This window comes from Nuphar pumila, chromosome 6, assembly GCF_984573655.1.
Source record: "Nuphar pumila chromosome 6, dmNupPumi1.hap1.1, whole genome shotgun sequence".
In the NCBI taxonomy this organism is placed as follows: Eukaryota; Viridiplantae; Streptophyta; class Magnoliopsida; order Nymphaeales; family Nymphaeaceae; genus Nuphar; species Nuphar pumila.
Genome location: NC_143254.1, coordinates 33994494 through 34012037, shown reverse-complemented (window position 1 = coordinate 34012037; position 17544 = coordinate 33994494). Strand labels below are relative to the sequence as shown.

General features: G+C 36.4%; 1 protein-coding gene across 3 annotated transcripts; it reads left to right on the top strand.

The window, feature by feature from the left end:
• Positions 1-5619: 5619 nt before the first annotated feature.
• Positions 5620-17023, top strand: LOC149834589 (transcriptional corepressor LEUNIG_HOMOLOG-like). 3 transcript variants are annotated; one of them, XM_090010201.1, is made up of 18 exons: positions 5620-5866; positions 5942-5995; positions 6092-6195; positions 8586-8695; positions 8819-9099; positions 9247-9322; positions 9396-9504; positions 9908-9957; positions 10052-10369; positions 10777-10806; positions 10956-11183; positions 11275-11401; positions 11476-11585; positions 11676-11825; positions 14005-14160; positions 15537-15653; positions 15730-15933; positions 16662-17023. In XM_090010201.1, exons 2-18 carry the CDS (start codon positions 5970-5972, stop codon positions 16803-16805), a joined length of 2340 nt encoding a protein of 779 aa, XP_089866327.1. In that variant the 5' UTR covers positions 5620-5866; positions 5942-5969; the 3' UTR covers positions 16806-17023. The 3 variants fall into 3 exon arrangements, with proteins under 3 accessions (XP_089866327.1, XP_089866329.1, XP_089866328.1); XM_090010203.1 differs by lacking the exon at positions 5620-5866 and having other exon boundaries at positions 5931-5995; positions 10956-11001; positions 11092-11183; XM_090010202.1 differs by lacking the exon at positions 5620-5866 and having other exon boundaries at positions 5931-5995; positions 8589-8695.
• The last annotated feature ends 521 nt before the right edge of the window (positions 17024-17544 follow it).

The following is a 17544-nucleotide window of genomic DNA, read 5'->3' as shown; positions in this document are numbered from 1 at the left end:
CTAAAGAAGAAAAAAAATCCAAAACTCACGCCCTTTTGAGAAGTGAGTTAAGATCCAACTCAAGCTCTTTTGGGTCCTAGAAAAATAAAGGGATCTAAACCTCACGCCCTTTCGAGAAGTGAGTAAAGATCCAACGTAGGCCCTTTCGGATCTTAGAAAAGTAAAGGCATTTAAACCTCACACCTTTTGAGAATTGAGTAAAGATCTAGTTTAGGCCCTTTCGAGTCCTAGAAAAGTAAATGGATCTAAACCTCTCACTTTTTTGAGAAGTGAGTAAAGATCCAGTCTATACCCTTTCAAGTCCTAGAAAAGTAAAGGAATTTAAACTTCATGCCCTTTTGAGAAGTAAGTTAAGATTCAACTCAAGCCCCTTTGGATCCAATCATACTCTTTCGAAAGGTGAGTAAAGATTCAAACCAGAAACATCTATAACCAAGTAATTCAAACCATACAAATAAATATGTGATTGTAAATCTTTAATATTAGGCATTATTTTTGGATTTAATAGCCCAATATTAGCTTATAAAATATTGAAATAAGCTTTACCTGATGAATCTGGTGTGATTATGATATGATGGAAGCTGTTGAGAAATAAAGATACTCAGGCGTGATGAAGCTGAAGCAACAATAAAATCATGTGTGAGTTGAGACGTACATAACATAAATGAGCAAAAAATTTCAAACGTCATAAAAGTAAGTTTTATCTGAGACCGTGATCAAAGATATGGTCATTGGTATTATAAACAATCGCAATAGCATCCACTATTGAAAGGTTAAGTTGATAGCTTCGGTTCCAGTCAAGCATAGAACTGGTGTACAAGAGAGACTAAAACTTTCGGCCTCAACCATGCACAACAAATTCAACCATTATTAACTTGGTTGCCTTATAACAATGCATTCAAGTCAAAGTGGATCATGGACATGACTAGCAGAGGGCATACTAAGCAGGTTCTAAGAGAAATTTATCACATGGTTCCAAAAAAATGTACTTTAGCTTCTTATCACTCTACATGGATGGAGAGTTCAGAAATTCAGTTAAACAAAAATAGAGAACTTCACAATAGTATCCAAATGCAACCATCAACTGAATCTCATGAGTTAAAGAAAATTGTATGATGCAAGTCACGTGTTCTCGGATTACTAACCAAACATGGGTAGACCAACATATGGTTTCATGTTGTGGAACCATGACAACTTATGGTGACTCACAAGTCACATTTATGGGATCTTGTGAGTTAGGAGACTCGACCAAGTTGGACTCTGTTTTAGCGAACCATTTATCTAAACTTGTGAGCTCACTTCTGTGTTGATTAGCAGAGAAGATAAGTCTTGGTTTATGATATGGGAAGACATTTTTATCAAAAACATGTCTTGATGTATAAAGATGCCTAGTGGGAGAAAAGAAACAACGGTAGCCCTTGTGATGATCACGATAACCCAGAAAAACACACAGTAATATTTTTGGATCAAATTTGTTGGTTGCATAGTCCTAGAGATATGGAAAACATCAACATCCGAGGACTCTTTAACGTGTATAATCCAGTTTCTTTCTAAAAACCTTCTCATAAGGAGTTTGTATAGATAAGTTTGGCGTAGGTAGTAGATTGATAATCCATCCTGTTGTTCAAAAGGCTTCCACCCAGAATCAGGTTGGAATTTGAGAATGAAAGAGCATGGTCAACCCCAGTTCGGCGATAGACCGATGTTTTCATTCAGCCATACCATTTTATTTTAGAGTTTTTGGATAGCTTTTATGATGGATGATCCCGTTTGACTTTAAGTAAGTCCTGAGTTTAGTACTCCTAAACTCGCCCCCTTCATCCGTTTGAAAAATCTTTATTTACTTTTCAAACTGAGTTTGAACATACTTATAGAATTCAATAAATTCGGTGCATAATTCAGATTTATGTCTTAGAAAAAATATCTAAGAAAAACAAGAATATTCATTAATAAAGATAGCATAAAATCTGAATCTTTGATGAGAAATAATAGGAGCAGGTCCCCATAAATCACAATGAACTTTTCCAAACAATTCCGTGCAATGGTCATCTTAAGAAAGAAAAGGAAGTCTACTTATTCTGCCCATTTGACAACTGGCACTTATAGCACTTTTAACGGACTTTAAAGTTATTGAAATCAATATGTTTTTTCCAGAAAATTCAACAACTTGTGCATGCACATGCCCAAGTCGTTGATGCCAGGCTTCCCAACTTGAGTTTCTAAACCATGAAGAAAAGAAGACTTGCTTTTTATGATCACCCTTGTTCCTTGAGTTGTCGAATCCATATAGATCACTTACTCTACTCCCTATCGTCATTTGTTTGTCTGTCCTCATGTTCTTAATCATAAAACTATCAGATGAGAATTCAAATAAACAAGGCATATCAGAAGTTAATTGACTTACAAACACTAGATTCTTTTTAATCTCAAGAATGACCAGAACATTGTTCAGGTGAAGAAAATGATCACCATTCTCAATTTTTGTGGATCCAACATGAGTGATATCCAATCTGGCACCGTTTTCAACCATAAATTTTTTTGACCCATAATACTTGAAGCATGTTTCGAAATTACCTAGATTAACAGTAATATGTGAGGTAACTTCTGTATCAGGAAACCAATCTTGATCTTGACTATCAACAAGTTTCATGGTAGCAAGAGCCTACAAAACATCTTCAGCTTGATAGGTATGATTAAAGCGGTGCCAACAATTAATAGCATTGTGATTCATTTTGCCACATATTTGACAGATAACCCATTTTTCTTTTCCTTGATTGCCTTTGACATGCCATTTATTAAAACCGGATTTGATTTTGTTTTGATTGAATCAACTGTCATTCTGTCCATCTTGGATAAAACCACACCCCTTTGAGTTAAATTGTTGCTTTGTATTAAACCGATTTTTTTTATTAGTAAAATTTTGGCCAAAAAAAACAGAGCACTCATTCACACCTTTCTCATGTACGGTGCACATGGTTTCACGCCCTTGAAGTAAGCCAATCACTTCATCATATGATGGAATTGGTGGCTTTAACATAGTTGTAATAAATGCACCATGCTCATGACCAAGCCCATTAAGGAGCCATAATACCATGGTTTCATCTTCCACGGGCTTGCCAATGGCCGTAAATTCATCACACTTTTTTTTGAACCCATTGACATTCATTTATCGAAAGTTTTTTTTTATATGAGTACAACTTTTTTGTCAATAGGAATTCATGTTCCTTCGAAACATGAGCAAAGCCCTTGATAAGAGTATTTCATACCTCACTAGATGTTTGACGGCCAACGATGAGACCCAACACTTTTTGGACAGAGTGCCCATGATTCATCCTCGCAGTAGTTTGTCAGATTTTTTCTAGGCAATAAACTCTGGATTTGAGATGCCATCAATAGTTTGAACTAGAATTAGAGATTTGCCATCAACAAATTCAATTATGTCTTGGCTTTCAATAAGGCCAAGCAACTATGTCTTCCACAATAGAAAATTCAAATGATTAAGTTTAATTGTAACACAGTTTGCCACATTCAGGTTGAAGGGCTACGAAAATTTGATAGAGCAGTCATGCCTGTTGACGCCATTGAGAAGAATTCACCAATCACCCAAAATCGAAGATGACTCTGATACCATAAAAAGAAAAGATTCACACACAATTTTTAATGTGGTTAAGTGAACTACCATCTACATCCACGATACTCCACTCAACAATCACGTATGGAGTTTTTCTACTATTTAAGAGAATTACATTGTTATCAACTTCTGTCGATTTTTCTAGATTCTTCTTTTTTATAACATTATTACATTTGCTACCTTGACCTCTCTTCATTTTAACCAAATTATCTTTAATATCAAGATTATCGTTATCAATGATAATCCTGATATTCTTGGTATTAACTCCACACTTATATTGTCGGTCTTTATCATATCATAACTGTTTGAGAGTCCTATTGTCGATGGTCTTGATCATGTTGGCTTCACGTGTAGCCTTATCAAAACTTGTTATAAGAGTCCCATTATCATGTCCGATATTATTGGCATCGCTATTGGGACTGGCTTCACATGCGGCCTTATCAACATCTTTTGTGAGAGTCCACTATCATGGTTGAGATTGTCGTGATCTCTACCATAACTGACTCCACGTTTGACTTTATCAACATTAACATTATAGTGGTCGATATTTTTGATGCCATTAGCATTATCGTACCCGTTATGCTAGACACATTTGACCTTAGCATTATTGTGCTCGATATACTTGTCCCTCTTATCGGCCCTGCTAGCTTGCTTTTTCTTAATTATGGTGTTGACATGTTCACATAATCTCAACTCCATAAAGTTTATTGGATGATGACACTTGTCTCATGTATGATCTACTCTTAATCTGCCACCTAAGCTGCCATATGAGTATGAAATGTCTACTTCAATACTTGATATTTGGCATCATCCTCTGAAATCTAAATTATTTGTCGGATCTAAATCTTCTCTGAATTTGAGTAAAAAACAATTGTTGGACTTTGATTTATGCAAACTCAATTTATTGTTTTTAAATTAAATGAATCAAATACACACATCCAATCCTAATAACCTACATTAAAGCCAAAAATTCAAACATTAAATCTAACAAAAGTCTAAAGAATGCCAAAATAAATTCCGGACCATAACATTCTTCCAGACTATGGCAATGAACTGCACGGAAGAGGTGGGTTACCTAACCATTTCAACGGTTTATGTTTTTTAGTCACCGACGATGGAGAGTATTCTGGCCGATTTTGCTGGGATATTGAAAGAACCGGAAGCCATCAATTTTTCTGCCTCCATCGACTTAAAGGGCCTTTGCAGTAGCGCTCTGAGGTATCGGGACCTGACTCAGGTCTAATCAGACCCACTATAAGAGAAACTATACTCGGACTTGATAAAAACAATATTTTTTATTATTTTTATATTAAAAATTTGTGGATCTTAATCGAAACCCGGGTCGAGCCCAAATCTGAAATAAAATTTCACAAGCTATACTCGGAACCATGTATTAATCGGATCTTCGAGTTCGGATCCAGATCTTCATTGGGTTTTCTTATTTATCACCATACCCGGACGTTATAGGGCTTGGTACTTGCCGGGTCTGCATAAACCTAATCTGTTGACACCCCTAACTACTAAGGACAACTCCAAACCCTAAATATTGTTAGCTTTTGGTACACTCCCAATCAAGGGATGCCTTTTTTTTTTCTTTGAACGGGCCACTTTCTGTGGAAAGTCCGTAAGGGGAGGCGTGAACCCGTTTTGACACCTTTCAGGCATTTTATTTTGTGATTCCCATTATATATTTCTAATCAACATGTTTGTTTCTCTTTATAAGAGACATGCCCTATTTTCCTATGAAAGATAGCCACTTTCACATGAAAGCGCGTGAAAGAAACGCCCTTTTTAAGGCCCGGATATGCAAAACGAACTCAAAGAAGCGTCGAAGAAACCATTGAACGGTATGGTACTAACGACATGATGGAATGTCATATGGTTTCAAGAAGCCTCATTACCCAATTGACATTTCAAAAAATAATATAATACATTTGCCGTCACAGGCCCAAGCTTTCAATTGCCTTTGCCCCCCCCCTGTTGAGTGAAGGCGGTTCCTTTCGCGCTATTTGCATGCCGACGCTGTTGTAGCGAACGCCAGCCTTATTCGAAGGCTGGCCATCTCTTCTCTTTCCCCTCTTCCACTCTTCTTCTTCTCTTCTGTTTTTAGCAAACTGCCGCCTTCTCTCTTTTCTTTCGTTTGAAAGTTTTTCTTTTCTCGTTTCTCTCGTGAACGCCTTGGCTTTGTATGGTGGTAGAAACTGCTTCAGTTGGATAGGAAAGCAAGTCTTTCCGGTCGTTTTCTCGATTCTGTAATCTGGGTTTTGCATTTTTAAGAAGTGGTTTTGAGAGAAGTTTTGGTTTCTGCAGGGGTTTGGAGGAGGCGGTTGTGGACGTTATGGCTGCGATGGACCCAAACGTGATGTAAATTGCGATACCCAACTTTGTTTTTGTTGGTTTTCCTATTGCTTTTGCGTTGGGTTTTTTCCTCTTGATGGGCTTCCCTTTGAATGGTTGCAGGCTTGATGTTTATATCCTGGACTATATGAAGAAGAAGAACTTCCATGAATCGGCTAAGGCGTTCAAGAAGGAAGGGAAGATCCCCATACGCCCTTCTGCTGATGGTAAAGAATCGATCGGATGCGATTTTTTTGTCTTTGCATGTGTGTCTTCTTGGTTTGATTTCATTCTTCTTCTTTATGGTGATGTCCTCTCTTGGGGGTGACCTCCAACTTTGGTCTTTACTCTTTTGGTTATGTTGGGAGGCCTACCATCCATTTTCTAGGCCTTGGGGTATGAAGTTTATCGCTCACGCTTGCTTGCATCTCATGTGATTTGGAATCACATACGATTCCATCTCATGTGATTCGATATAGTCATTCAAAATAACAGGGTGGACAATGTGATCTTCAATCACATTGAGAAGTGAGTAAAATGTGATTTCGAATCATGAGGAATCAGGATTCGTTCCTGCGATTGCTTGCACGTCAGGAATCAGGCAAATGAGAATTGTTCTTTTACAATTGAGATTGAAAAATTCTCATTTGGGGCCAACCGAACGTTCTGTGGGACGCGTTTCGAGCTTTATGTTGTCGTGGCAGTCACATGTAAGAAAAATGGTTCTGGCTGATCTTGTTGGTGGTGGTTGTGGCCTCTGCTCTGGTGATAAAATCTGAGTTCCTTTCCTGTTGTTCGCGGGAGCTACAAATTGTGTGTTTGAGAAGAGTGGATGATATGAATTGTGGGCGTTCTGATTTTGGCGATTGATGGGATGATAACCCCGAATATATGGGTTTTGTATTGAGATGCTAGTCGTTATTGGGCAAAGTTCTTATGCTTCTGATAAATCATGGACCTAGTTGGGTTACTTGATATTGAATTATCTTGTTATTGCAGAATGCATTACCTTCTTCTATACTTTTTGACATCATTTACCCATCTGGGTTTTTCTGGCATATCCTTTAGATTAATACTTAAGAGTACTTGCTTTTGAATTTGATTATATTGTGGAGGTTGATCTTGTGTTTGATATTTTTAAGGAAGTGAACATTTGGTCAAGTTCTTTACTTTTTCATCATAAGAATGGACTGGATGAGCCTACTTAAAAAAGTCATAGTTGCAGGTGGCTTTTGCTTAATCCTATAATGTGGATGACATGTTTCTCATTGCACGTTTTCTAGAAAACATGTCCTGGATCAAATTATTTCAGTGGAAGGCCTGATGTTTTTATTGTAAGGTGTTGATGCAATATAGGCTGTTGTCATTTATATATGTTAACATCCTGTCTAAACATAAAAAATTTCTATCTGATACACTTTGGCCACTAAATAAAACTCTAGACAGCACATTTGTAAGGTCTGGTTTACAAAACACTGAAAACAGGCAATAAAATGTTAAGCCCGATGTTTTTATTGCAATATGCTAATGCAATATAGGCTGTTGACATTTATATACGTTAAAATCTTGTCTAAACATAAAAAAGTTCTATCTGATACAACTTTTCCACTAATTTATACTATAGACAGCACATTTGTGAGATTTCTTTTACAAAACATTCAATAAAATGTTAAAAAACTAATAGGATGCATCTTTCATTCCTACCTTGGTTTGGCCAGACCAATTATATATTGAGAGCCGAAGTTGTCAGGTAGGCTAATAGGAAGCGAAAGTGAAGCAGAAAGCAAGAGTGAAATGTATTGGGGAGAGAAAATGGCTCTCATTTTAAATTTCAAACATTTAAAAGGTTTTAAGTAGTAATAGTACAATATGTGAGCCTATGATGTTTTTATTCAGCTTGTCCTAACTTGTAATGGTTATAACATTATATCATGAAGTATTTATCACTTATTAAAGTCGATGTATGGGTAGTCTTTTGCAAAAATTCATTGTCTAACAAGAACTTATTTTCAATCTTTTTTCCTTTGTTTTAGAGATGTCTGCTTGCCATTTGGGGATTTTAGTATACATTCATTGGTCGTGAACATGTCTCTCGAATTAGTTTACTCTCTCTCTCTCTCTCTCTCTCAAGAATCAGTCATGTATTAGTATGTTCCTAATTGGTTCTTTTGCTTTTCCATTAATTTATGGTATTCTTGTAATTTTCTGATTTGTTATTATCTTATATGGGACAGCACTTATGGGCTGCTTGTATGTAATATTCATCATAACTTGTTGCAGGGCTGTTCCTTTTCATATCAGTTTTATCTTATGTAATTACAAGCAAAGGAATCACTGTTTCGAACGCACACACACACACACATGTGTGTGTGTGTGTGTGTGTGTGTAAAGTGCACTTTGTTTTGGTTTATGCTTCTTTTCAGAAAAAGAACTAGAGCTAGTAATCTTTTCATTAATGGATTATTGTATTTTCATAGGTATGGTAGTACATGTACATTAAACATGTTTTAGTAATTCTTTTGTCATGTTTAATTGTGTAAATTTGACGTATTTGGATAGATTTGGACATAGGAGCTTTGTTAAATCCAACAAGTAACATAATGCTCAACCATTGCAGTAGTTGATTCGCCGGGTGGGTTCTTATATGAATGGTGGGCTGTATTCTGGGACATATTCATTGCGAGAACAAATGGAAAGTCGTCTGATGCAGCAGCAGCATATCTAGAGGTGAAAATACAGCATAATTTGCACATTTCTTGGTTCTTTTTTAATATGTTTCTCACGGATTTCACTTGGCTGTTGCTTTTATGGTAAGCATTTAGTTGTTCAGAGGTTGTTTGCTATTTACAGACACAGCAATTAAAGGAGAAGGAGAAACAACTTAAATCTCAAATTATGAAGCTCCAAATGATGCAAGAAAGGAAACAGCAACAGACTTCAGATACTCGCTATTCATCTTTCAACATTTGCCCGGGCTCTGGGAATCCTGAGAATGTGTTTAGACAGCCAGCTGACTGCATAAAACTTTATATGGATAATTCAAAACATGGTTATGCACGACAGTTGGACTCTTCTACCTGGCTTGATGCTGATAAATTGTCTTCTCTAAAGTCTGTGGCAAACCATTTTGGGTATTTCAAAAATAACTGCATGTGCACATTATGAATAAGTTGACTGCAAAATAAGTGTATTACTAACTGTTACAGTTTTGTTTGCTATCATGTTATACTTCTTTATGGTTGAGCTGAAGTTCGTTTGGTTGTTGTTCTATTGCACAGTGATTTATCCCAAGTTGCATGTAGGAACATCTCTATGGCATCAGAACAATTGCATGCACAGCCTTTATGGACATCTGTAAGTTGCATGTCTTTCTACTATACTGAACTGAGCAAATGGATCTGAATGTAGTCATCTGGAAATCTTTCAGGACAATATACATAACGCAATTTTGGCTAAGAATTACAGAACTGAATCTTTGGATCCAGTTTTGCAAGGTGTACCAGGAGGCATGCAGTCAAGATCTGGACCTCAGGAAGGTTTGTTTTTATTGTTGCATGAACATCCATTGGATTATTTCAAGTCATATTATTTGCATTTGACATACAGGAAGCTCATTGGCATTTGACATTATGTGGGAACTTTTGGAGCTTTTAAATCCCTCTACCATACCTTCTTTTGAAATGGAGAATGCATTCATTACTGGACCAATTTATTCTTTTTTTCGAACGATGTAGAATGATTTTTTTTCTTCCCCTTCTGGAAACTGCATTTCAAGAGCGTAGGTTTTACTCATTTATGGTTTTATAATTTTTTTATTATCAAATGTGCTAAATATAATTTATTTTTATAAGTGATGAAGCACCTTTTTCTTTCTTTGAGCATATTCATCAGTGCTATTGCTCAGTTGGAGTCTAAATGGTTTAGGATGTACTTGTGCAGGACTGAGTCCTATGATTAAGGAATTTTCTCTTAATGGTTGGCCCCTAATGGTAAGTACATATCAAGATATGTTACATGAGAGTTGTCACCTAAATTAGCCTTAAAAAGTTTGAGCTCACTCTGATCTTTTCAATCTTTTGATAGGGACATGATCAACTTCAACCATACTCCCTGCAGGTGTCTCATTTGCAAAGGTCTGATGCTCTGCAGCAGTTCCAGCTATTGACACCTATGCAACAACAGAAACTGCTGGCAGAAGCACCAGAAAAGTGTGCATCTATATTGGCAGCAAAATGTGGTCATCCAGGAACAGCTGCCGCAAGAGTTTCCAGGGTTCATTTGAGTGGCAAAGATGCTCACTTTACTGAATGTGTTGGCCCTCCTCATGTTGGTTCTTCTGTTCAACCTTCTTTACCATCAGTTGAAGCAGTTTCAGGTGATCGAGCCGAGGTTTGCATGAGGGTTAGACTTCTTTTCAATCAATCTTGAATACTAGCTTCCTTCTGTCTTAAGGTGTTAATAGAAAATTATTTACCAAAAGCTAGGCATATTTTTCCATTGATAAATTGCAGTATACCAGGAATGTACAATACATGTTTATTGCATACTGGTGATTTTGCAATATATCAAACACATCTAATGCACATGTTACTGTCCCCTGATTGTTTGGAGTTGACTACTGTTCGTCAGAACTTCTAGTTATGTGTTTTGATAGGTGAATCTCCACGGGCATGAACTTATTCTTCATGTATTAATAGTTGTAATTCATGCCTTTTTTATCATGACAACTTTTTCTTTTAGTGAATGGTTTTTGTTATGATTTATGGGTTCTCCATGTGCTGTGTCTGTTAAAATCGGAGGAACAACAGGATGAGCGAAACCAGCAACAGCCACAACAGGTTGGTGTATGTCATTTTCCTCAAACATTTGATTTATTTGTGGAAACTTGATAAGGTTTCTGCATTCTAATTCAGTTAGGTAACATGCATGATATGTTTGTAGTTTGTACTGAAAACATTACTGATGATGATAATGATATTTGCTTCAGAACTGTCGAAAGAGGAAGAAGTCTGTGAATTCTGGAATGGCAAACGGTACTAGGACATATGATTGTACAGGTCCTCCCTCCACTACTGCACCATCAACGCTATCAGCTCATATAGCTCGTGATGGAATGTCTGCAGACAATGCTTCAGAGCATAGTGGCATGACAAAGAATTTGCAGACCGATGTCTCTGCTACAATGGAGGGAACCGTGCAAACATTAAAGCAGCTGGTAATGTCATTTGGTTTAATTGATGCAGATCCAATGATTGCCTTTCAAAATGGTGGATGTCATCCTATTGATAGTTTATATGTTGTCACAGGAAAACTTGCAGAGTTTTCAGGATGTTACCTCTTTAGATGATGATGTTGGATCATTTCTGTCACATGATAATGAGAATGCCGAGGATCCTTTCTTTGACACTTTAGGAAGCTCTGATGCCCTGAAAGGTAATTATTTTCTACCTTTAATTGTCTAAATCTTTTGATTATATGTTGTGGAACATCTTATTCCTTCTTGGCAGGTGTTTCTTTGTCTGAAGTTGGCTGCCTTCGTTCAAGCAATGGTAAGGTTGTCTGTTGCCATTTCTCATCAGATGGAAAACTGTTAGCCAGTGCTGGTCATGACAAGAAGGTAACATGTTGCTATTGTAATGCTGCAATACTGTTCCTGATATATCTCACTTTTCTAATTTTGAAGATGCAAACAATTTTACTTTTGCAGGTTGTCCTTTGGAACATGGATACTCTGGAAACTAGAAGCCTGCCAGAAGAGCACACTCTTTTGATTACAGATGTTCGATTTAGGCCCAACTCAACATACTTTGCAACATCCTCCTTTGACAGAACTGTGCGATTGTGGAATGCAGCGGAGGTAATTTGTTCTAATTGCTGCTTTTGAACATTCGTGTTTCAGATACAGAGGTTTTTGGATATAGCTAGTTTCCTAGTTGGACTTTTGTGGATGAGACTTTGTTATTATTTTCTCTGTAGAATTTGTTCTTTTAAGCGCTACTCCCCCTGCTCAATCCATTGCCGAAGCCCTGCATAGGCCCCGGGTGTGGGGGTCCTAGCCCTGTCATTTTTTTCCCTTCGGGAGGGTGACTAAGTCTTCTCATTCCCCGCCGTGGTTTCCCCAGGTTGAATATGGAAGAAATAGATAAGAATGAGATAAATAATCTAACGTCAAGTATGATCAGCAAATGGGAAATATATAAATATCCACACAAGTCAAGAATAAAAGAATTATAGCATGTAATGCTTCCTCTATGCAGATCTGATCTGGATATGTATGAAAATGTCATAGCTGCAAATATTGTTCTTGGCAATTTCTCGACGAGGTTTTTTTTAGGAGTCTTTTTTAAATATTGTTCTTGACAATTTCTTGGTGAGGTTTTCTCATCAAAAAGTTGTTTTTTCTCATGAAAAACTTGAGAAAATCTCGGATGCTTTAAAAAAATAAAAATTGCAAATGAAAATAAAAAGGATAATAAATAACAAGTTTTCACAGTATTTTTCATCAAAACATAAAGAAGCAATTAGAAAAGTTTTTTAAAATAAAATAAGCAAAGCATAGGTTAAAAAAAACATATGTTTAAGTAAATAAAGTAATTTTCTAAATATCATGATATTATTGCAATATTATCGTGACAATGTCATGATATTTATGTTATAGCCAATATTTTAAAGATATCACAATATTATCCCTTTAATATTGAGTAAGATGTTTTTCTCCTAAATATCATCATATTTTCAAAATATAAGCATTATATGTGGCTATGGTATGTATCTATAGAATGCTCCCCGAAATGACATATCCTGGCTCTGCCACTGCCCTCCTAAGATAAAAATATCCTAGCTCTGCCACTGTGAGGACATGTGCACATCTGCATGTGACTATGTCACACCCCCTGCTAAAGTTTGTTTCTTCATCTTGTTATGATTGGCATACAAGTGAATGAGATCGCAAACAAGTGGGGTTAGGTGGTTAGAAAATTATTCTTGGGTTGGGTGCAGGGGATGGGGGAATTGTGTGCACCTGTTTCTTTGCATGCAAACAACAATGCACACATGTATATGACTATGCCACGATCAAAACTAGTAGAACTTGTTTCTTTATCTTCTCATGATTGGCATTCAAGTGAATTGAGACCATGCGAACAAGTGGGGTTGGTGAGGGTAGAATATGATAAACCTAGATTCATATATTGGGATGTCTATGGATGTACGATTAGTCAGATATCTGACCAGATTCAACTCTGATTAGATGGATTCGGTAAAGCTAACAGGATCTGATTAATAATTGAAGTCGGATTTATTATACAGATTTGCATCCAAATCTAACAGACATCAGACTTGATTATGTATAAAATATTACAATATATCTGATTAGCTAATTGTATTCTGATTCAGCGTACCTTTTCCCCAACCAACTCCAAATTTGAATCTGAATCAGATTACGCTAGATCCAATAAGGTGCAATTCGAAGGCATAGATCCAACCCAAGTCCAACCCATTTACATCACTATTCATATGTAGCATGGATAATTACCACTAAATCGATCCTTTTAAATATATGTGGAGGAGACAAACTATTCTTTATTATTGGCCTTTTTTTCTGTTCAAGAATTTGCTATTGTCTCTGTGCCTTCTTTGCTTGCTCTTCCAATGTTTTAGTCAGGATTTTGTAATGCTGAATATGAGCACACAAAAGCCAACGACTGTGTATTTCCATGGTCACTTGTTTTAGCGGAAGTATGATTTGCCTTATGAGAAAAAAAGAAAGCAGGAGCATGGTTTGAACTATGTTGAGAGCATTCAGTTTGTTCATTTGACACAGGCCATGAAATCGTTTAGTTTTATGTCTATATACAGTTGGTATTAAAATGACCTCATGTCTGCTATGGCTTTCTGACAAGGTTTTATGTGCCCATCCATCACGTGTTTCCTTCTTTTTATGAATTCAGTTAAGGTTTTATTTGTCTATCCATATGCTTCCTTGTTTTTTATAATTTCATTTATTAGTCTGACTTATGTCCATCGTTGGAGTGCAGCCACTCCATTCCATATGCAATTTTGCTGGGCATATGACCCAGGTGATGTCATTGGACTTCCACCAAATGAAGACAGATCTTCTATGTTCTTGTGATGCAAATGGTGAAATTCGCTTTTGGAGTGTCAAAGAGCATGCCACCAACCATGTCATCAAGGTCAGAGCTCTTTTTCTATCACGAAAATAAGTGACTTGTACTGTCTGGATGAAGATGTTAGATATCTTGCTCTTAGATAATATAATGGGTTGTGATCCTGATACTGTTTAATTTCTGTTACAAATTTTGGTTGGTACATGAAAAAACATGATGAATGAAAGGAGATTCAACAATTTCATGTTTAATCTTCTCTTATCATAAGTCTAGTAATGTTTATATTACATTATAAGAAAAAATTGGATACATAATAAGAAAGCTTATGGAGCAATCACTTAGTAGAAAGAGTTAATCTTGACTTTCTGATTAACTCATACATTGCAAATAAACAAGGATATATAGTTTGTCAAACTTTGGCAAATCGGTTGCTTTTGGAAAATGTCAAAGATGTCTCCTATGGCATTTGAGAAGGGTGGAATTTGTCATCACTTGGAAAAAAAATTAGGGCCCTCTCTCTCTCTCTCTCTCTCTCTCTCGTGCACGTGCGGTGGGTTGCAAACTTGGAATGGAGAAAGAGGCAAATGACAATATTGGTGTTAACAATGACAGCATTTGCAGTCTCTTCTCTACTTTTTTCTTTCTTTTGGTATTCGAAATCTTGGATTATGTTTCAGCCTACATATGTGCTTATGAACATACGAATTTCTAGATATATAATAATCTTTTCTTTTGTATGTATGGGTTTTTGCATTCTTGCATGCATCTTACAATGTGAGCTTGTGATTTTATCTAGTAAATGCATTCGTTTTATTGGTTATACATTTTTCGTAAGGGAAATTGTTTTTTGATACATTTTTTTGTTGATAAAATGTGATTTAGACGTCACCGGAGCTGGATCAGATCCAGATCCGTGTGTCTAATCACATTAAGTCTGTTTCTTTTTATGTAATGGCATTCTTGTTATTTGTTTGTATTTTAAACCCTTTGTAATCTATGTTACATATAATAGAATTAGGGTATGCCTCTTCATTTGTGGCTGCCGTTTTTTCTTTCTGAGCTTCTCCCTCTCTCTTTCTCCTTCTCTCCATTTTCTGCAGAAACGCAACTCTGGTGCTTCCATAAATCTGATATTAGATTTCTTTCATGGTATCAGAGCAGGGCTGCGGTTTGCTTCCAAAACTTGGGTGCGGGGGTGCGGCAAAAATATAAAAAATTATATATATATATAAATAAATAAATAAATATATATATATATATATGTATATATAAAGTCCAAAAGTTGGACATAAATGACCCTGGGTGCGTTGACTGCACTCAGGGTCAGGTTGACCGCATCAGGTGCGGGTGCGGCACCTAGTTGGCGAGTCGGTGTGACAGCTGTCCAACTGTTACATTCCCGTAAAGAAATTTTCACTCATGATTCTGTGAATGTGTGTTAGGGTGGTGCTTCACAAGTAAGATTTCAACCTGGCTCTGGCCATCTGTTAGCTGCTGCTGCTGATAATGTGGTCAATGTTTTTGATGTGGAGACTCAGAGCTGTCGCCTTTCACTGAAGGTTTGCTTACTGCTGAGGCATGTCTAGCTAACCCATGAGCTTTCTGAGTTGCATCCTTGGTGATGGCTGTTTGCAGGGTCATGAAAAGGATGTTCGGTCAATCTGCTGGAACATGGATGGTGAAATTTTAGCATCGGTGAGCGAAGATTGTGTAAGAGTTTGGTCATTCTCATCCAAACGTGGAGAAATTATACACAAGCTGAACTCCAATGGCAATAAGTTCCAGTCATGCATATTCCACCCAACTCATCCCCACCTCCTCGTTATTGGTGGTTATCAGGTGAGCTACCTGAAACAATGGTACTACAACCATATTTTAGAGGCACAGAAAATATAAGTTCTATGGTGTTATTTCTGGATGTTTCTCTGTAAACAGCAACACTAATGTGATCTCTCCACAACTGTTGCAATAATATTCAGTGAAGTAATAGAAATAGCCCATATCACCTTGCGGCCAACAGTAACTTTGGGCTAGTATAGCAAGTCGATAGCTATCTGTAACTGTAGCTATTTTATGAAAGTACACCTAATTTTTCTTTCCTACGCTTTCCACCCCTTCTTCATTTATTCATTATAGCTTAATATTTACCAAATATCGTACTGAACAAAGTACCCTTGGTCATATTTTTCTCAGATTTTTTTTTGTATTTATTCGTTGGATCTCTAGTCTGCTAAAATATGAAAAACAAACTGGACTTTTTCTCTATGGACCTAACCTATTTGCTATGAGGGCTGAAAATTTAGCTACACTTGTAGGCTTCCCTTAACCTACAATACTTTACCTCCTCTCCAAATGCAAGAAATCATGTTTACCCAGGTTTCAGGAATTCATGGCTAGTCCAAACATTAGGCCCAATCCTGGATTGGCCCATGCGTCTTAAATTACGTGTGTCAAGTAATTAGTTTTTCAAAGGTCCTGTTTCTTTATTTCCTTCTTGGTATCTGTTAGCTTCTTTTACTACTGTATTTTGCTACTTCCTGTGTGACTGATATCATCGCTGATAACAGACAGTTGAGCTGTGGGATCCTGTGGCCAGTCGATCGAAAACAGTGGCAGCCCATGATGGTCTTATTGCTGGTTTGGCGCAGTCGTCGGTGACTGAACTAATCGCGACAGCTAGCCATGACAAATGTGTAAAGCTATGGAAATGAGTGAACGATGAAAAAGGATCTGTACATGGCAGTAGTAGGAATGTTACAGCGACTTGCTGAATTTTGAACTAGGCTAAAATTCAATTTTCCTGAATAAATACTGCGGTAAGCTTGTGTTTTGCTGCAGGAGCACATTCCATTTATCACATCAATCGTTTTGTTTCTGCTCGTGGACAATCTGTTACAACAAAATGAAAAGGTGGTGCACCACCAATAAAAGATTTAGGAAAAGTGGGACTACGTTTGGTTTACATAGACGCTCTGTTCATGTTATATATATATATATATATATATATATATATATATATATATATATATATATATATATATATATATGGTTTAACAAAATACTCTTAAAATAATGATATTTTAAAAAAATGCAAGGCATTTTTTTGTGGTATTATAATTCTTCTGAAGATAATTGAAAAGTCAAACACTTTTTTTTAAAAATAACTTTATAAAATTATCAAAGTTACTTTTTTTACCTCAAAAAGTAACCTTATATTCTAAAAAATATTATTATTTTAAAAGTGTTTTAATCATTGTAACCTTGTATTTTAAAAAATATCATTATTTTGAAAGCATTTTAATCATTTTTCATAAAATTGAATCCATCTAATGGTAAACCCAACTAGTTTAATGTTAAATTAATCCTATATCAATGTTATCAGTATAGGTTATCCGCAAAAATTAGATACGTTGCAGGCTTGAATAGGTTATTTTTTAATAATTATAAAAA

Coding starts and splice junctions, on each gene's coding strand:
- LOC149834589 (XM_090010201.1), top strand. CDS start 5,970: ATGGCTGCGATGGACCCAAACGTGAT. Junction 9,100..9,246: donor TCTGTGGCAAACCATTTTGG/GTATTTCAAAAA, acceptor TCTATTGCACAG/TGATTTATCCCAAGTTGCAT. Junction 11,184..11,274: donor TGCAAACATTAAAGCAGCTG/GTAATGTCATTT, acceptor ATGTTGTCACAG/GAAAACTTGCAGAGTTTTCA.